We start from the raw sequence: 14,990 nt of genomic DNA, 5'->3' as shown, positions 1-14,990 counted from the left end.
ACTCACCTGTTTGTTGGATTTATTTAAAGTATTTCTTGATTTCCTCTTTAAGTCTCACTATCATCTTCATGAAGTTGTTTTTCTGTTTTAAATGCATTAGAATATTCAGGTCTTGATGTTGTAAGAAAGCTGGATTTAAAGGCAGAGTCTGTTCTTGTGTGCAATAAATTGGGAGGGGATCGTTGGAGACAGAATCTTTGGAATGGGGTAGTTCAAATAGCAGACAGTTCAACCAACTGATCTTCTGATTAGTCAAGTGATGAGTTTTTATTCATACCTTTAAGGATTAACTTTTTTCTTATTTATTTATTCATTTTAAAACAATATTTTCTTATTTTATATACCAATTCTCTCCCCTCCTCCAGCTTTCCCCATCGTCCCCCCATCCCACTCCCCATCCACTCCTCAGAGAGGTTGACTCCATGGGGAGTCAACAAAGTTTGCCACATCACTTTGAAGCTAGACCAAAACCCTCTCCACTATGTCTAGGCTGAACAAGGTATTCCTCCAAAGAGAATGGGCTTCACAAAGTCATTTCAAGTACTAGGGATAAATCCTTGTCTCACTGTCATTGGCCCCAAAGACTAGCCAAGCCTCACAACTGTCACCAAAATTCATAGGCTCTACTTTGGTCCTATGCAGGTTCCTCCAATATCAGTCCAGAGTCATTAAGCTCCCACTAGCTCAGGTCAGCTGCTTCTTTGGGTTTCTCCATCATGTTTTTGACCCCTTTTCTCATATTAACTCTCTTTCCTCTATTACACTGGACTCTGGGAGCTTGGTTCAGTGCTTAGTTGTGGATCTCTGCATCTGCTTCCATCCATTGCTGGATGATGTTTTATGATGATAATTACAGCTACTTTGGAAATCAGTAGGGAACTTTCTCAGAAAATTGGGAATCCATCTACATAAAAAAACAGCAATACCAGTCTTAGGAATATACACAAATCATGCATATTCATATCACAAGGACATTTTCTCAACTGTGTTCATAACAGCATTATTAGTAATAGCCAAGACCTGGAAAAAAACTAGGTGCTCCTCAGCCTAAGAACTGATAAAGAAAATGTGATAAATTTACACAATGGAGTACTACTCAGCAGTCAAAATAATGACATGTTGAAATTTGCAGGCCAGTGGATGGAACTAGAAAAAAAAAACATCCCAAGTGAGGTAACATAGACCCAGAAAGATGAACATTGTATGTACTCACTTATGAATGAATAGTAGACATACAGCAAAGTATAATGAGACTACATCCTACAGACCCAAGGGAATCTAGGTAGCAAGGGGGACATTAAGAAAGACATACATGTATAACCCTTGGAAGGTGAAATGGACAAGATCTGGGAGAAAGCTGGGAACATGTTAGAGGGGAGAAGGCATAGCAGAAACAGGGGAGGAAGGGAGAATGGGATGGGGAGGAGAAGATGAAGGAAAGGGATGGTGGAAACAGGAGAAAGACAGAGAGTAAGAGCAAGGAAAGGGATAACCTCATTGAGGGAGCCAATATGGAAACAGCAAGAAACCTGGCACTAGGGAAATACCCAAGAATCCACAAGGTTGACCCTACATAAAATTCTAAGCAATAGCAGAGAAGGTGACTAAACTGGCCTTCACCTGTAATCAGATTAAGGATTAACTCTTAATAAAAGCCACAAAAGTACATATTTTTATATTTTCTGTTGTAAATTTTTTATTTTAATTCACAATGAATGAAAATAAAAGAGAGAAAGAATTCATGTAGAAGTAGCAGAACCATATTCACATTTGGGAAATGAGATGATGGGTAAATGAGTTGGAAATTTATGGACATGTAGGCAAAAAGTCACAAACATCTCTTACATTCAGGGGATAGGGCAGATGGTGAGAGATGGCTGATGTAAATGATTCAGTTTATGGATACAGCTTCCTACCCTTCAACTTTCTTCCAGAATATGAAATATGCATAAATTGTTTCCTTAAAACTCAAAAGTTTGATTTGCTGGTTGCAAATTTAAGAAAATGTTCATGTGCTCACACCAAGGTCTCTGAATTGGTATTTTCATAGCTGAATTCTTGTTACACTCTGGGGAAACAGTGGTGTACATTAATAATCCAACTGTCATTATACTCAAGTATGTCCTTTTTCTAACATGTAAATTAAGGATCTGAATACAGCTTCAGCTTCCTCGTCATGTAGCTCTCAGACATCACATGGTCTCTGAAGTGCTGGGCTATAGAGGCGCTGCAGCTTAGGTCTTAAATCGCCAATATATGACTTGGTGATGCAGGAAAGGCCTCAGGTGGGGGATGCTTTTGACTGGCAGGGAGATACTGTTAGGCTACACAAGAATGTGCAACATGAAAATGAGACTATAAAAATGTTAAAATTCTTCTCAAACTATCACTGAAATAATTTTTCAGACATGAATTTTGTGGCATTTATTTTGGCAAACAAGTTAATTAACCTTTGATTCAAACTGTACAATGTTCCATTAATTGAAATATTTAAAGTTTCTTTTGCTGTCAAATATTTTTCTTCAAATTTTAAACAGCAATTGAAACAACCACAGGAGAAAAAGAGGTATTTAGTCTAAGGAAACACTTACCTTTCATAAATCTCTTATCTTTCAGGAAAGAACGGTGATGATCAGAAGGCAGACAGTAGGAGGATTTGGTTTAAGTATAAAGGTAGCCCCCTTTCCAGTCTATCTTTGCAAAGACTAAGTTTTAAAGGCTAACATTTTATGTACATTAAAATGTTGGTGGTTCATAATAATATAAAATGTCTCTGTGATGTTTGGAACACATTAAAATCTGGGATGTTCTTATAGAACATATCATTATCATGTGATGTAGATATTACAGGAAAGATCTGGGGAACTTACCTAATGTTAAGTAGAACTTGACAGCTTTCTTTATGAATCTTCCAATGATTATGAACTGTATTCATGGCAAGAAGCTTTCCTTTCTCCTCCAGCAGCATGGAAAACTGTTGAGTATAATGGGAACAATTCTCGCTGGGCATTGGTGGCAAACGTCTTTAATCCCAGCACTCAGGAGGCAGAGGCAGGCAGATCTCTGTGAGTTCAAGGCCAGCCTGGTCTTCAAAAAGAGTTCCAGGACAGCCTCCAAAGCTACAGAGAAACCCTGTCTCAGAAAACCAAAATAATAATAATAATAATGGGAACAATTCTCTATGGAACTATGGAAGAGAATTGGGAACATGTGAGACATGGATTGTAATATATATAATCTTGCTTGATTTTCACTTAGTTAAAGTGAAAATTGATAAATTCCATTTATCAATTCTAAGTTTTGAATATGATATTTAAGTTTATTGATCTGTACAGTGTTGTCTGTTTTGACTGATAAAAATGTATCATCTTGCTATTTATCATCATTGAAATGATTGAAAAAAGTGAGAGAATTGGATTAAATGTGAGTAATGAAGACTTAACCCAACAACTTTAATTGTGTAATTAATCTGACTTCCTGAATTATTAAATGAAGGTTGTTAATCACAATTATTCAGTTTGTATTTACTTACTTAGTATGTTGTTTTTGTGAAATTTTAAAGACATTTTACCCAGATCCTGTTATCTTTGTCAGGAAAGGGGCATTTTGAATTTGTGACTATCACCTATTTTCAGCTTTCTCAAAATGACTTAATAAAAATGGCAGGGTGTGGAGTGCTAAGAACCTCAATATTCAAAATATTTGTGTTAAAATAAACTTTACGTGTATTTTTCATTAACCCAGGCAAGGGGCACATACAGAATATATTACAGGATATTGAAATTAGGCCAAGAAACATGCAATTTTCTGTGTTTGTTTCAGTTAAATAGTCAATTTTAGCACACACTGAAGACATAGATTTTCTAAAGGGAAGTTATTGTCTTAATTCAGGGTAACAGAAATAAAATACTGTGTTATTCAACTGTGACAGTATTTTCAGTAGAGGAAACATTAGGCAGGTTTTGGCACACAGCTTTTCTAATTCAGCATATGATTCCTGAGTTTTAGCTGAAAAAAACTTTTAAAATATATTGGTAGAAGGGCACCAGCATGCCTGTTTGGAAAACATTATCAAACACATATTATTAGAAGTGAGAACTAGCTTTCCCTGCCCTCGAAGCTGCTCAGAGATCTGAGTGTCTCACTGTAGTGCCTACTACAGTGTTCTCACCATGCAGTGTGCAGATGCCACCCCCCGGCCTCACTGATGTTGTCCCCACAGTGCACTCTGTTTAAATTATCCATAAAGCCTTCCTTTCATAGTCCTCGGAGAATGCTGTGTGCCGATAGCCCCTTGATCTGTGGTCCCCACTGTGTAATATGTGAACAGCTTTTCCATTACATTTTTCTGCCATGGTCCCCAGCACGTACTCTTTAGAGATTACTTCTCAGATGTCCTTACTCTAGTCCTCACTCCGCAACGTGAGGATGAATCTTCAGCCCTCGCTGTTGTGGACTCCACTGTGCATTCAATGTGCATGTATCCCTTCAGCTCACCATTTTGGAGTCCATTTTCTAAATTCAATAGGCAACGATGCCAGCAACACTTTATTGTCAGTATTTTACCCAATACTTTACCAATGAACCTTAGATAGGATTGGCATATAGGTTAAATTGTTGGTACTGAGTTTGGGCCATAACAGTCTGTAACAATGCCTCTTTTTGCGTTTGGTGGAGGCTGGGGTAGACAGACCTAGGGATGGTTGGTAGGATGTATTAGGTTTAAAATGAGCTGATTAGTGGCTTTGAAGAACAACTTAAGTAAGATTTTACTTTTACTCTTATTTTCCCCTTTCTCAGCAATAAAAATAAAATACATAAAAGTTTAAAATTATAGTTGAGTACTATTTTTAAGTGATTTTCCATCTCATATCTAATTCTACTCAGCATTGGAAATGAATGCCATCAGTGAGCATGTTCTAAAATGTTGTAATTATACTGATGGGCAGCTTAGGGAGTTATTTATTCTAAGCACAGAGCACCACCAGTGACTCTAGATGGCCCCTTCAACCACCTGTGCTAAACATGTATACTCCGTCTCTACACAACACTTCACTTGTTTATATATGTCCTTGGTTTATCACCGAACACACCCAAACTTCTTACACTGTTGGGGTGAAACTGTATGATTCTAAGAATTGTTTATTTGCTTTTATAAAAATTTTGATTCCTTATTGCACTTCCTTCTTTTCATATTTGAGCCAAGGGCCGCTGTTGGATTCTTGGATGATAATTGGTTAGCCTATGCTTTTACACGCAGGAGTCTAATACTAATTAGGAAACACAGGTAGTTCTGTTCCCATCACACTTAGACATCTCATGATTTTGTTTATCCATCTGTATAGGCAGAAGGTCTCTCTGGTTATTTAGCACTCAAAATGAATTACTGAAAGAGTGTGTGTTTGCCAGAATAGAATAGTCAGAGAATTGAAATATATAAAATATCTGATGTGTGGAATCCTACATAACAAATGTCAAGATGCCTTGCTTTCCCATAATGGATTTTGAAGAGAATGTCATTACTAACATTATGAATTTTATTTGAGAAATAAAAATTTTATAGTCAGTTATTACTAATTATTAAATGTCATTACAAAACCACTAAATACTACACCAGGAAGTGGTGGCGCTCACCTTTAATCCCAACACTCGGGAGGCAGAGGCAGGCAGATCTCTGTGAGTTCAAGACGAGCCTGGTCTATAAGGGCTAGTTCCAGGACAGCCTCCAAAGCCACAGAGAAACCCTGTCTTGAAAAACCAACCAACCAACCAACCAACCAACAAAAACCCATTACTTATCCAAGCTTCATGGACAAGCTTATTTAAAAGAAATTCTACAAATTTATTTCAATTCTGCTTAGTATTCATTAGATGCAATATTTATAGCTTGCAGTTTTTGTTTATTTGTTATTTTTAAATTTTTTGGCTAAAAGCTGACTTAAAAATATGATGTATGACTGTCTCTTTCTAGGGAGGTGCAGAACATAACATTCCAGTTGTCATTTCCAAAATCTCCAAGGAGCAAAGAGGTAATGTGCTTAGCTAACCCTGAAGTGGTCAGTCCTCTGTAATCCCACGCTCACTAACTGGTATCGATGTGGCTCCCCTGGATTCCAAGCCTCATATAGTGAGAAGTCAAATCTGGTTCTTCAGTTTCCCTTGTTCCTCCTACAGAACAGAAAGGGAAAATGATGGATTCACATAGTTCAAATGGCCATGTATTAATTGACCATATGTGAAATGACACAATTAAGACACATCTGAACTGTTGGTTAAAGATCGAAAAATGAAGACACATTTAGTGGACAAATCCATATTCGATAGATTTCTCAATTTTACTCACTTCATATGAGGCTTCATCTAAAAACTATCACAGATAAATCAAGTGTTTATTGGCAATTATCAAGAAAACAGCAAAGTAATAGAACAGAGCATAGAACAGACAGATGGAAAGTCTAAATCTGAGGTATTTGCATGGAGATATTATACTGTAAATGCACTAAGAAAAGTGACCAAATGTGAATGAATATGCATACATAATATGTATATATTACACAGGCATGCACACTCACTCACACACACTCACACTCACACACTCATACACTCACACACACACTCACACACACACACACACTCACACACACTCACACACTCACACACACACCACACACACACTCACACACACTCACACTCACACACTCACACACTCACACTCACACACTCACACACTCACACACTCACACACTCACACACACTCACACACTCACACGCACTCACACACACTCTCACACACACACTCAGACACACTCACACACTCACACACACTCACACACACACTCACACACACACACTCACACACACTCTCACACACACACACTCACACACACTCACACACTCACACACACACCACACACACACACACACACACACTCACACACACACACTCACACACACACACACACACACACACACACACACACACACACACTCACACACACACACACACACACTCACACACACACTCACACACACACACACACTCACACACACACTCACACACACACACACACTCACACACACACACACACACTCACACACACACACACACACACTCACACACACACACATCACACACACACTCACACACACACACACACACACTCACACACACACACACACACACTCACACACACACACACACACACACTCACACACACACACACACTCACACACACACACCACACACACACTCACACACACACACACACGTCTTAGAAAACTGTTAATAACATGCCTTGATCACATTCATACTCATTCTTCCAACTTTCCAAGATGTAGTTACACTTCCAGAATGTATCATCTGAAAAGTCAAACATGCTAAACTGGAAAGCCTCACATCCAAAAGTATTTGGGCCACACTAATTGGCATTTTTGAAAAAGGAAAAAAGTCACAAAGTTGGGAGGGGACTGACCATGTTTTAATAACTGTAAGGTTATAAATTTCTAGAACCAAAAAGAAATGTCTGCCTATTCCAGCAACTGAAAAAAAATCATATTAATACTTTGAGTTTACATTGTGTGTGACCCTATGAAATACTAACCATAGAAAAGACATAGCTTGTTTACAGTTTTAACCTTAAGACAAAACATCTTTATTTATTTGACAAATGCCAAGGTGTATTCAATTTTTTTTCTTATTCACAGCGGAGCTGTCAGGACTGCTTTTCATCGGAGATGCAATTCTACAGGTATATATCTCATTATTGTCTTTATAGATGCAAACAAAAGCCAATTTACAGTACACTACTTGAAACTAAGTATTTTCTTTCATTGCAGATAAATGGGATTAATGTGAGGAAATACAGACATGAAGAAGTGGTGAGTTTACTTTTTTCTAATGCTATCATATCTCAAATTCAATTTAATTATGAAAGTACAAAATAATGTAGCATATTACCAATTCTAAGTGTCTTTCAACCAATTTTTACTCTTAAAATACACTTAGAAGTACTATCATGATGAAATGTATTTCAAATTGAAGTATACATGTAATTTTTTCAAATGCTTGAAGGTTTATGAGAAAAGTATTGATTTCTGTAAATTTTTAAATGGCATTGGGGCAATTGGCAATGTGTTCTGTAAGTGTGTGTGTGTGTGTGTGTGTGTGTGTGTGTGTGTAGAGAAAGGTGTAAAAAGGAGAAGGAATTGATGAAGAGACAAAGGGTAGATTTACCCACATTTTCATTATGGCAGTTTCTTGCATGATTTTACATGTGTTGGGGCATATACAAACATTCTAATTTAATACAGCTGGGACATGGAAGCTGAGTTTCAGCTACATTTATAAACAGTTAAACAGTAAATTTCTTCTAATCCATACTTCCATAGATAGGTTAGTCTCTATTGCAGATAATGAAATGGCATTATAAAACTTAATCAAAGTGGTAGACATCTGGGGAAATGTTGGTCACAATTAAATAAATACCATTGAGTTCTTACTGAAAGAGATAAAGAAAACTACATTTAAAATACGCTCAAGGATCAAAAAGCAGTTATTCTGATGACTTATACATTTAAAATCTCAGCAGGGAAGCTGCAAATATCTATGTAAAATTTCCATTTCACAAGTAGTGCTATTGCAGAGAGCTGGGTATCATGGTCTGCTGGTGTTTACCAATAATTTTGTAGTTACAAAAGCATATTGAGGTCATCTTTTAGACACTCTTTGTTGAAAATCCTGTAGAAGTCTTCAATTTCCTTTGAATATGTGCAGGGAAAACACATTGAACAACAGAAAAACCAGTGTGACACCACCAGAATCTAGGGACTCTACACAAGCAAGACCTGAACATCCCAACACAGATGAAGCAGAAAAGAATGACCTTAAAAAAGGTCTTCATGAAAATGATAGAGGGCCTCAAAGAGGATATGAAAAAAAATCCCTTAATGAAAGGGAGAAAAAAAATACCAGAAACCAACAAATCCCTTAAGGAAAGCCAAGAAAATACAATTGAACAACTGAAGGAAACAATTCAGACAGTTCAAGACCTGAAAACTGATATAGAGACAATAAAGAAAACAGAACCTGGAAGCATCCTAGATTCCTCTCAACTGAAGAATGGATAGAGAAAATGTGTTACATTTATACAACAGAGTACTACTCAGCGGGAAAAAAATGGAATCTTGAAATTTGCAGGCAAATGGATGGAATTAGAAGAAACCATTCTGACTGAGGTAATCCAGTCACAAAAAGACAAACATTGAATGTACTCATACATGGATTTTAGAGATAGAGCAAAGGATTACCAGCCTACAATCTACACTGCCAGAGAAGCTAGGAAACAAGGAGGGCCCTAAGAGAGACATTTTTTCACTGAGAAAATGCTTTCCAGTCATATGATTTTAAGGGGTTGGAAGGCCTTCAACACTGTTCTCAAATTAAACTCTCTTTTGTCAAATTAATTTACATTTTCACAAGATTCAATCTTTCATGGCATCTTGCCCCAGGACACCATTTCTTTCATATTGGTGAAAAGTTCTCTGAAGTGGGAAATTACCAATACAGACTCAGGTAGAAATATAGGGGCATTTAATAGGGAAAAGCCTCACTTACAGAGCGACCTAGCCAGCCGGCGTGGCAGCAGTCTGTACCGCAAGTACCAAAGTGAAACCGAAACAGAAACACAGTCCCCTGAAAGCCACATTCTACGTCACCCTGACCATGCCCTCGAAAGCGTGGTCAGGAACACCTGTAGCCAGCCCCTAAGTAGGCGTGGCTACAGCTTCCCCTACAATTCCCCTTTTAGTCTAAAAGAGGATTAAAACTTAACAGTGTAAAGTATCCAAAATTAACAATCATAAAGGTAAAATATAAGAAGATATGTCACATCCTAACTATCTATTTTAACTAAACTCTAAAGTAATCTGAGAGAAATGTCCAGGCCTGAACACCTCCTTCCAAATCCAACCATAAACAATAGGAAGCTATCCCTAACTAGGTATATACACTATCCTAAGTGACAACAATGGGGGAAGGGGGCATAGCATCCTCCAAGTTACTTCCTGCTGAAATGGGATGATGATGGTCATGTGGTGTAGGAAGAAAATGTTAGTGTAGTGAAAGTCGTGAGTGAATTGTATCCAGTCCATGATACATGGGATTCACTTGATTGAAGATCTCGCTTGAAATCCTTAACTTGATTGAAGTCAGTACCCGAACCTCTGGCCGGAGTGTCCATTGAAATGGAGTAAGCTGGATCTAGTGCAGTCGAGGAGGTGTGGCCCATTTTTTTTCTAGGGTGTCTAGGGATTGCTGTCAGGCAGGTCTTTATTGGCTGTGTGGAACTCAAACATAAACAGTTAGTAGAGAAATGTTTGTTTGTGTATGTACACATGCTGGGGAATGTAACCATGAGAGCATAACAATTATGAGAGGGTGTACACCTTGAGAGAAAGATCCAAGAAAAGACAAGACAGTCCCCAAATTCTTTTTTTATTTTGTATTATATCAATTGGCTTCTTGATACAACACAGAAACACTAAAGTTTAGTTAAATAACGTGCTTGGATTTTAGAGGAGGAAAGCCAAATCCACCTCTAAACCCAGCATTGGTTAATTGAATAGGGACTAGGAAATAAAAAGAAATAGAGTTTTTTTGAGAGACAGCTGTAAAGTTTACCGTATGGCACATTCCTTCTATTTGATGGTTATAGCTACCATTTTTTTTAAAGTATCTACCCATGTAGTGTCCTTTGTCTTCTGAAGATGAGTTTTTCTGTGAAGATAAAAGTAAAACACTTCCCTTTCCTTTGTGAGGTTTCTATTTAGTTTATAAGATAGACCTTAGTAGAATACCTGTCATTTGTCCTCGTCGAGAGGTTTGTTCTTTTTTACTCGAATCTTGATCAACTTTGATGGTATCTAAAGTTTTTTTTCTCCTGTGGAAACCAATGTAAAACCCCAACCCCAACGTAGCACATGTCCTGGTTTCCATTTAGAAGTTGGTGCATCTTTGAAGTATACCGGCTGATTGAGTTTAGTAGTTTTTTTCATAGTCTAGTGTCTTTCTGTAGTTGTTTGTCCTTTTTTATTGGCATTAAGAAAGTTTAGTGTTAATAAAGCATTATGTAACCTATGTTTGGGGGGTTTAGTCTTTTAAGCTTGCTTGTTGAGTATCTCCTTAAATGTTCTATTAGATTGCTCAACACTGCTTGTTCTGTAGGATTGTGTGGTATACCAGTAACATGTTTTATGTTATAATATTTGAAAAATTTTTCTAATTTTGTAGAGACATATGTTGGAGCATTGTTAGTTTTTGTTTGTGTAGGTATACCCATAACTGCCATCATCTTTAGGAGGTGTGTAAGAACAGAATCAGCTTTTTTAGAGTTAAGAGCAGTAGCCGATTGGAACCCTGAGAATATGTCTATAGTATGATGTACATATTTCAAGTTTCTAAACTCTGTAAAGAGAAAGACATCCATCTGTCAAAACTCATTTTTCCAAATGCCCTTAGAATTACAACCTGCTGGCAATGGAGTTTGACTATAAAAGGAACAAGTAGGACAGTTTCTCACTATCTCCTTGGCTTGTTGCCAAGTGATAGAGAAGTCCGTTTTCAAACCTTTGCTATTTACATGATGTTTCTTATGAAATTCTGAGGCTTCTAGCACACTTCCAATTAATAAATGATCAATCTCATCATTGCCGTGTGCTAGTGGGCCTGGCAGACCCGTATGGGATCTGATATGTGGAATGTATATAGGATTACTTCTGTTTCTGATAGTTTCCTGTAATTGTAAAAACAGAAAAGTTAATTCTGTATTATCAGGAACAAATTCTGCAGTCTCAATGTGTAACACGACTCTCTCTGCAAATTGGGAATCAGTAACTATATTAAGAGGTTCTGTAAAATCCTTAAGTACCATGAGAATTGCATATAATTCTGCCTTCTGTACAGATGTATATGGACTTTGAACTACTTTACTTACCTCACCTGCTTTATAACCTGCCTTACCTGATTTGTTGGCATCAGTGTAGAAGGTAAGAACTCCAGAAATGGGAGTTTGTCTTACAATACGTGGAAGAATCCAGACTGTCTTTTTTATGAATTTAATTCTGTCAGTTTGGGGACAGTTGTTGCTAATTGTCCCCAAAAAGTCAGTAAGAGCTATTTGCCAATATTCATTATCCTTCCACAAGGAGGAAATTTCTTCATTAGTTAAAGGTACTATAATTTCTGCTGGATCTTTTCCAGTCAGCTGACAAAGTCTTAATTTACCCTTTAAAATCAAATCAGAAATCTTTTCTATATATGTCTTTAACCTTTTATTCTGTTTATGTGGCAGAAATATCCATTCCAATATAGTGTCTTCCCTTTGCATCAGAATTCCAGAAGGGTATTCTCTGGATGGCAAGATAGCCAGAATACAGTCTAAATCAAGGTTTATCCGATCTACATGCGCATCCAATATTCTGTTTTCTACCCATTGTAACTCTTTTTCTGCTTCAGCAGATAATATTCTCAGACTGTTTAGGTCCTTATCACCTTTAAGGGCCATTTTTAAATGCTTTAAGTCATGTCCTTCTACACCAATAATTGTCTGTAATTGAGAAATTTCCCCTAATAATTTCTGAAGAGAATTAAGAGTTTGATAATGATCTCTCCTAATTTGTACCTTTTGAGGTCTGATTCTTTGTAAGTCTATCTTGTAGCCTAAATAGTTAATAGAATCTCCTCTTTGTATCTTTTTTGGGGCAATCTGTAACCCCCAATGGGGCAGAACTTCCTTCACCATTTCAAACATACGTTCCAAAGTTTCCTTATTAGAATCTGAAAAAAGAATATCATCCATGTAATGATAAACAAGAGATTGTGAAAATTTCTTATGAATTATTTCCAAAGGTTGCTGTACAAAGTGTTGACATAAAGTAGGACAATTTAGCATTCCTTGTGGCAAAACCCTCCACTGATATCTCCTAACTGGCTGTGAATTATTAAGAGTTGGTAAAGTAAATGTAAATTTTTCTCTATCATTTTCCTGTAACGGTATTGTGAAAAAACAGTCTTTTAGATCAATGACTATGATAGGCCATCCTTTAGGTATTAAGGAAGGTAATGGCATTCCTTAATTAGCAATTCTCTGCCAATAACAAGCATAAACATTTATGAATATTTCTGGGCCAGGTGGGCAGATAAGATCTGACAAAATCAGGAACCTCATGTCTCAGAGGGGACATTACTTGTAAAATGTCTGTGTAAACTTTAGTCTCAAAGGGGACATGACTTGTGACATGTCCTGGCACTGCTGAATAGGCTGTGAGGGCTAATGCAGTAAGGGGCTGTGTTTTCTAAGATGGGAGAAGGAGTGTTTGTATGTAAAATTACAGTCATGTGGATTGTTGAGCTAGAAGTTTGTAATTGGTAACTGTAGGCACCAAGGAGGTGAAGAGATAATGTATCTCTGTGCTTTCTACATACTGGCTTTTGCTTTTCCAGCAGCTGGAAACACAGCATTTGTAACTGGCAATAGCTGTGTAAGGAAAATGTGTAGCATTTGATCTCTATTAACATTTTTACCAAATGTCAGCTGATTAAAGGGAACTTCTCTGTACTATATCGAAGGGAAAAAGCTAAGGCTATATAGTGTGCAATATGGAAACTGTGGCTTCCAGCCTTAGGGTAAGCAGTGAGCACTCTTACAGCTGATGTCCCAGTGAAAAAGAGTTCCTTTCTCTGAGGCCTATTTGAAAATACAAAGCACGCAGTATATATTCTATATATCAAGATTATACAACCCAATGAAATCATCCTTCTTATTTCCCACAGACGTATGTACCAAGTAGATGTAATATTTTCATGAGATTAAACACACACAAGCTGTGGGACAGATCAAGAGGTATTCTTAGGGAACAGTTGAAGCAACTCATGAGAGAAATTACAGACAAGAGAAACCTGTGGTAGGTCAGCCTGTTAAATCTTAATTATCCTGTTGTATTTCTCATGGCCCTTGACATAAAAGGGTTCTCTTTCATATGTGGAGTGTGTGTATGTTTATAGAGAGGTCACATGAAAGTATGAAAGGGGTCTTATTATATCATCTCTCATATTCTCTCTTGAACATACATTTAACAACACATATAAGACATGAAAGTTGAAGACACCATCTTGGGAAAGACAGGGCAATGAGAAGAAAAAGGAGTGATGAAGGTTGGAGTGAGCATGACTACAAATGTTTAGGTACAATCACATATACATATGAAATGTAATGGAACACATTTTGTGTGATTAATAAAAATACCAAGAAAAAAACTAATCATATATGTGTGCAATGCCTGACATTGTGATTGCATGCTAATGCCCACATACACTTCATTCATTTCTGTCAGCCAGCTATGATAATTCTCCTACCTCCACAGCCTTAGCATAACCTGGCATTTATCATCTTTAGAAACTGTAAAAGAATTATAGTAGTATTTGCCTTTTCCTAATAATAGTCACACTGTTAACTTTTTATGACTTAGATTGTTACTCTATGTTCTGATCTCTCCAAGGCCTTTATCATGAAGGAATGTTGGATTTTGTCAAAGGCTTTTTCAGCATCTAGTGAGATGATTATGTGGCTTTTCTTTTTCAGCTTGTTTCTGCTCTTATTCATTATTTATTACAGACTTGTACTTAATTTTGTTAATTCAATATTGGGTAAACTTAATTTTTCAACATGATTAATTGTACAAATTCAGTTTTTATTGGTAAGTAATGTTATATACACAAATTTAGCATCTCCTGATCAAGATATAGTATCTTTACATATTTCGGCATTTTATTTATTTAAAGGCAAATAAGAACATTCACATATGTGCATGCCTATCCCTGGTTTTTCCCCTGGTGATTCAGTTTTCCTTATCACCAAGCACTATTATCCTCTTCTTTATTCTAGAAATAATTCTACTTATGTCATTTTTTTCTGTTCTATGAATTCTGTTTTAAT

The 14,990-nt window shown here is 36.9% G+C and overlaps 1 protein-coding gene across 1 annotated transcript in view; it reads left to right on the top strand.

Moving 5' to 3' along the window:
- The window catches only part of Sntg1 (syntrophin gamma 1), a 302,539-nt gene that overhangs the window by 47,002 nt on the left and 240,547 nt on the right, over positions 1-14,990 (top strand). Inside the window, exons 3-6 of the mRNA XM_035438749.1 lie at positions 2,617-2,673; positions 5,972-6,029; positions 7,705-7,748; positions 7,837-7,878. Coding sequence (XP_035294640.1) covers positions 2,617-2,673; positions 5,972-6,029; positions 7,705-7,748; positions 7,837-7,878 — 201 coding nt within the window. The remainder of the gene's footprint in view (positions 1-2,616; positions 2,674-5,971; positions 6,030-7,704; positions 7,749-7,836; positions 7,879-14,990) is intronic.

Source organism: Cricetulus griseus, chromosome 2 (genome assembly GCF_003668045.3).
Source record: "Cricetulus griseus strain 17A/GY chromosome 2, alternate assembly CriGri-PICRH-1.0, whole genome shotgun sequence".
NCBI classification, from domain to species: domain Eukaryota; kingdom Metazoa; phylum Chordata; class Mammalia; order Rodentia; family Cricetidae; genus Cricetulus; species Cricetulus griseus.
This window is presented reverse-complemented; position numbering and strand designations above follow the sequence as displayed.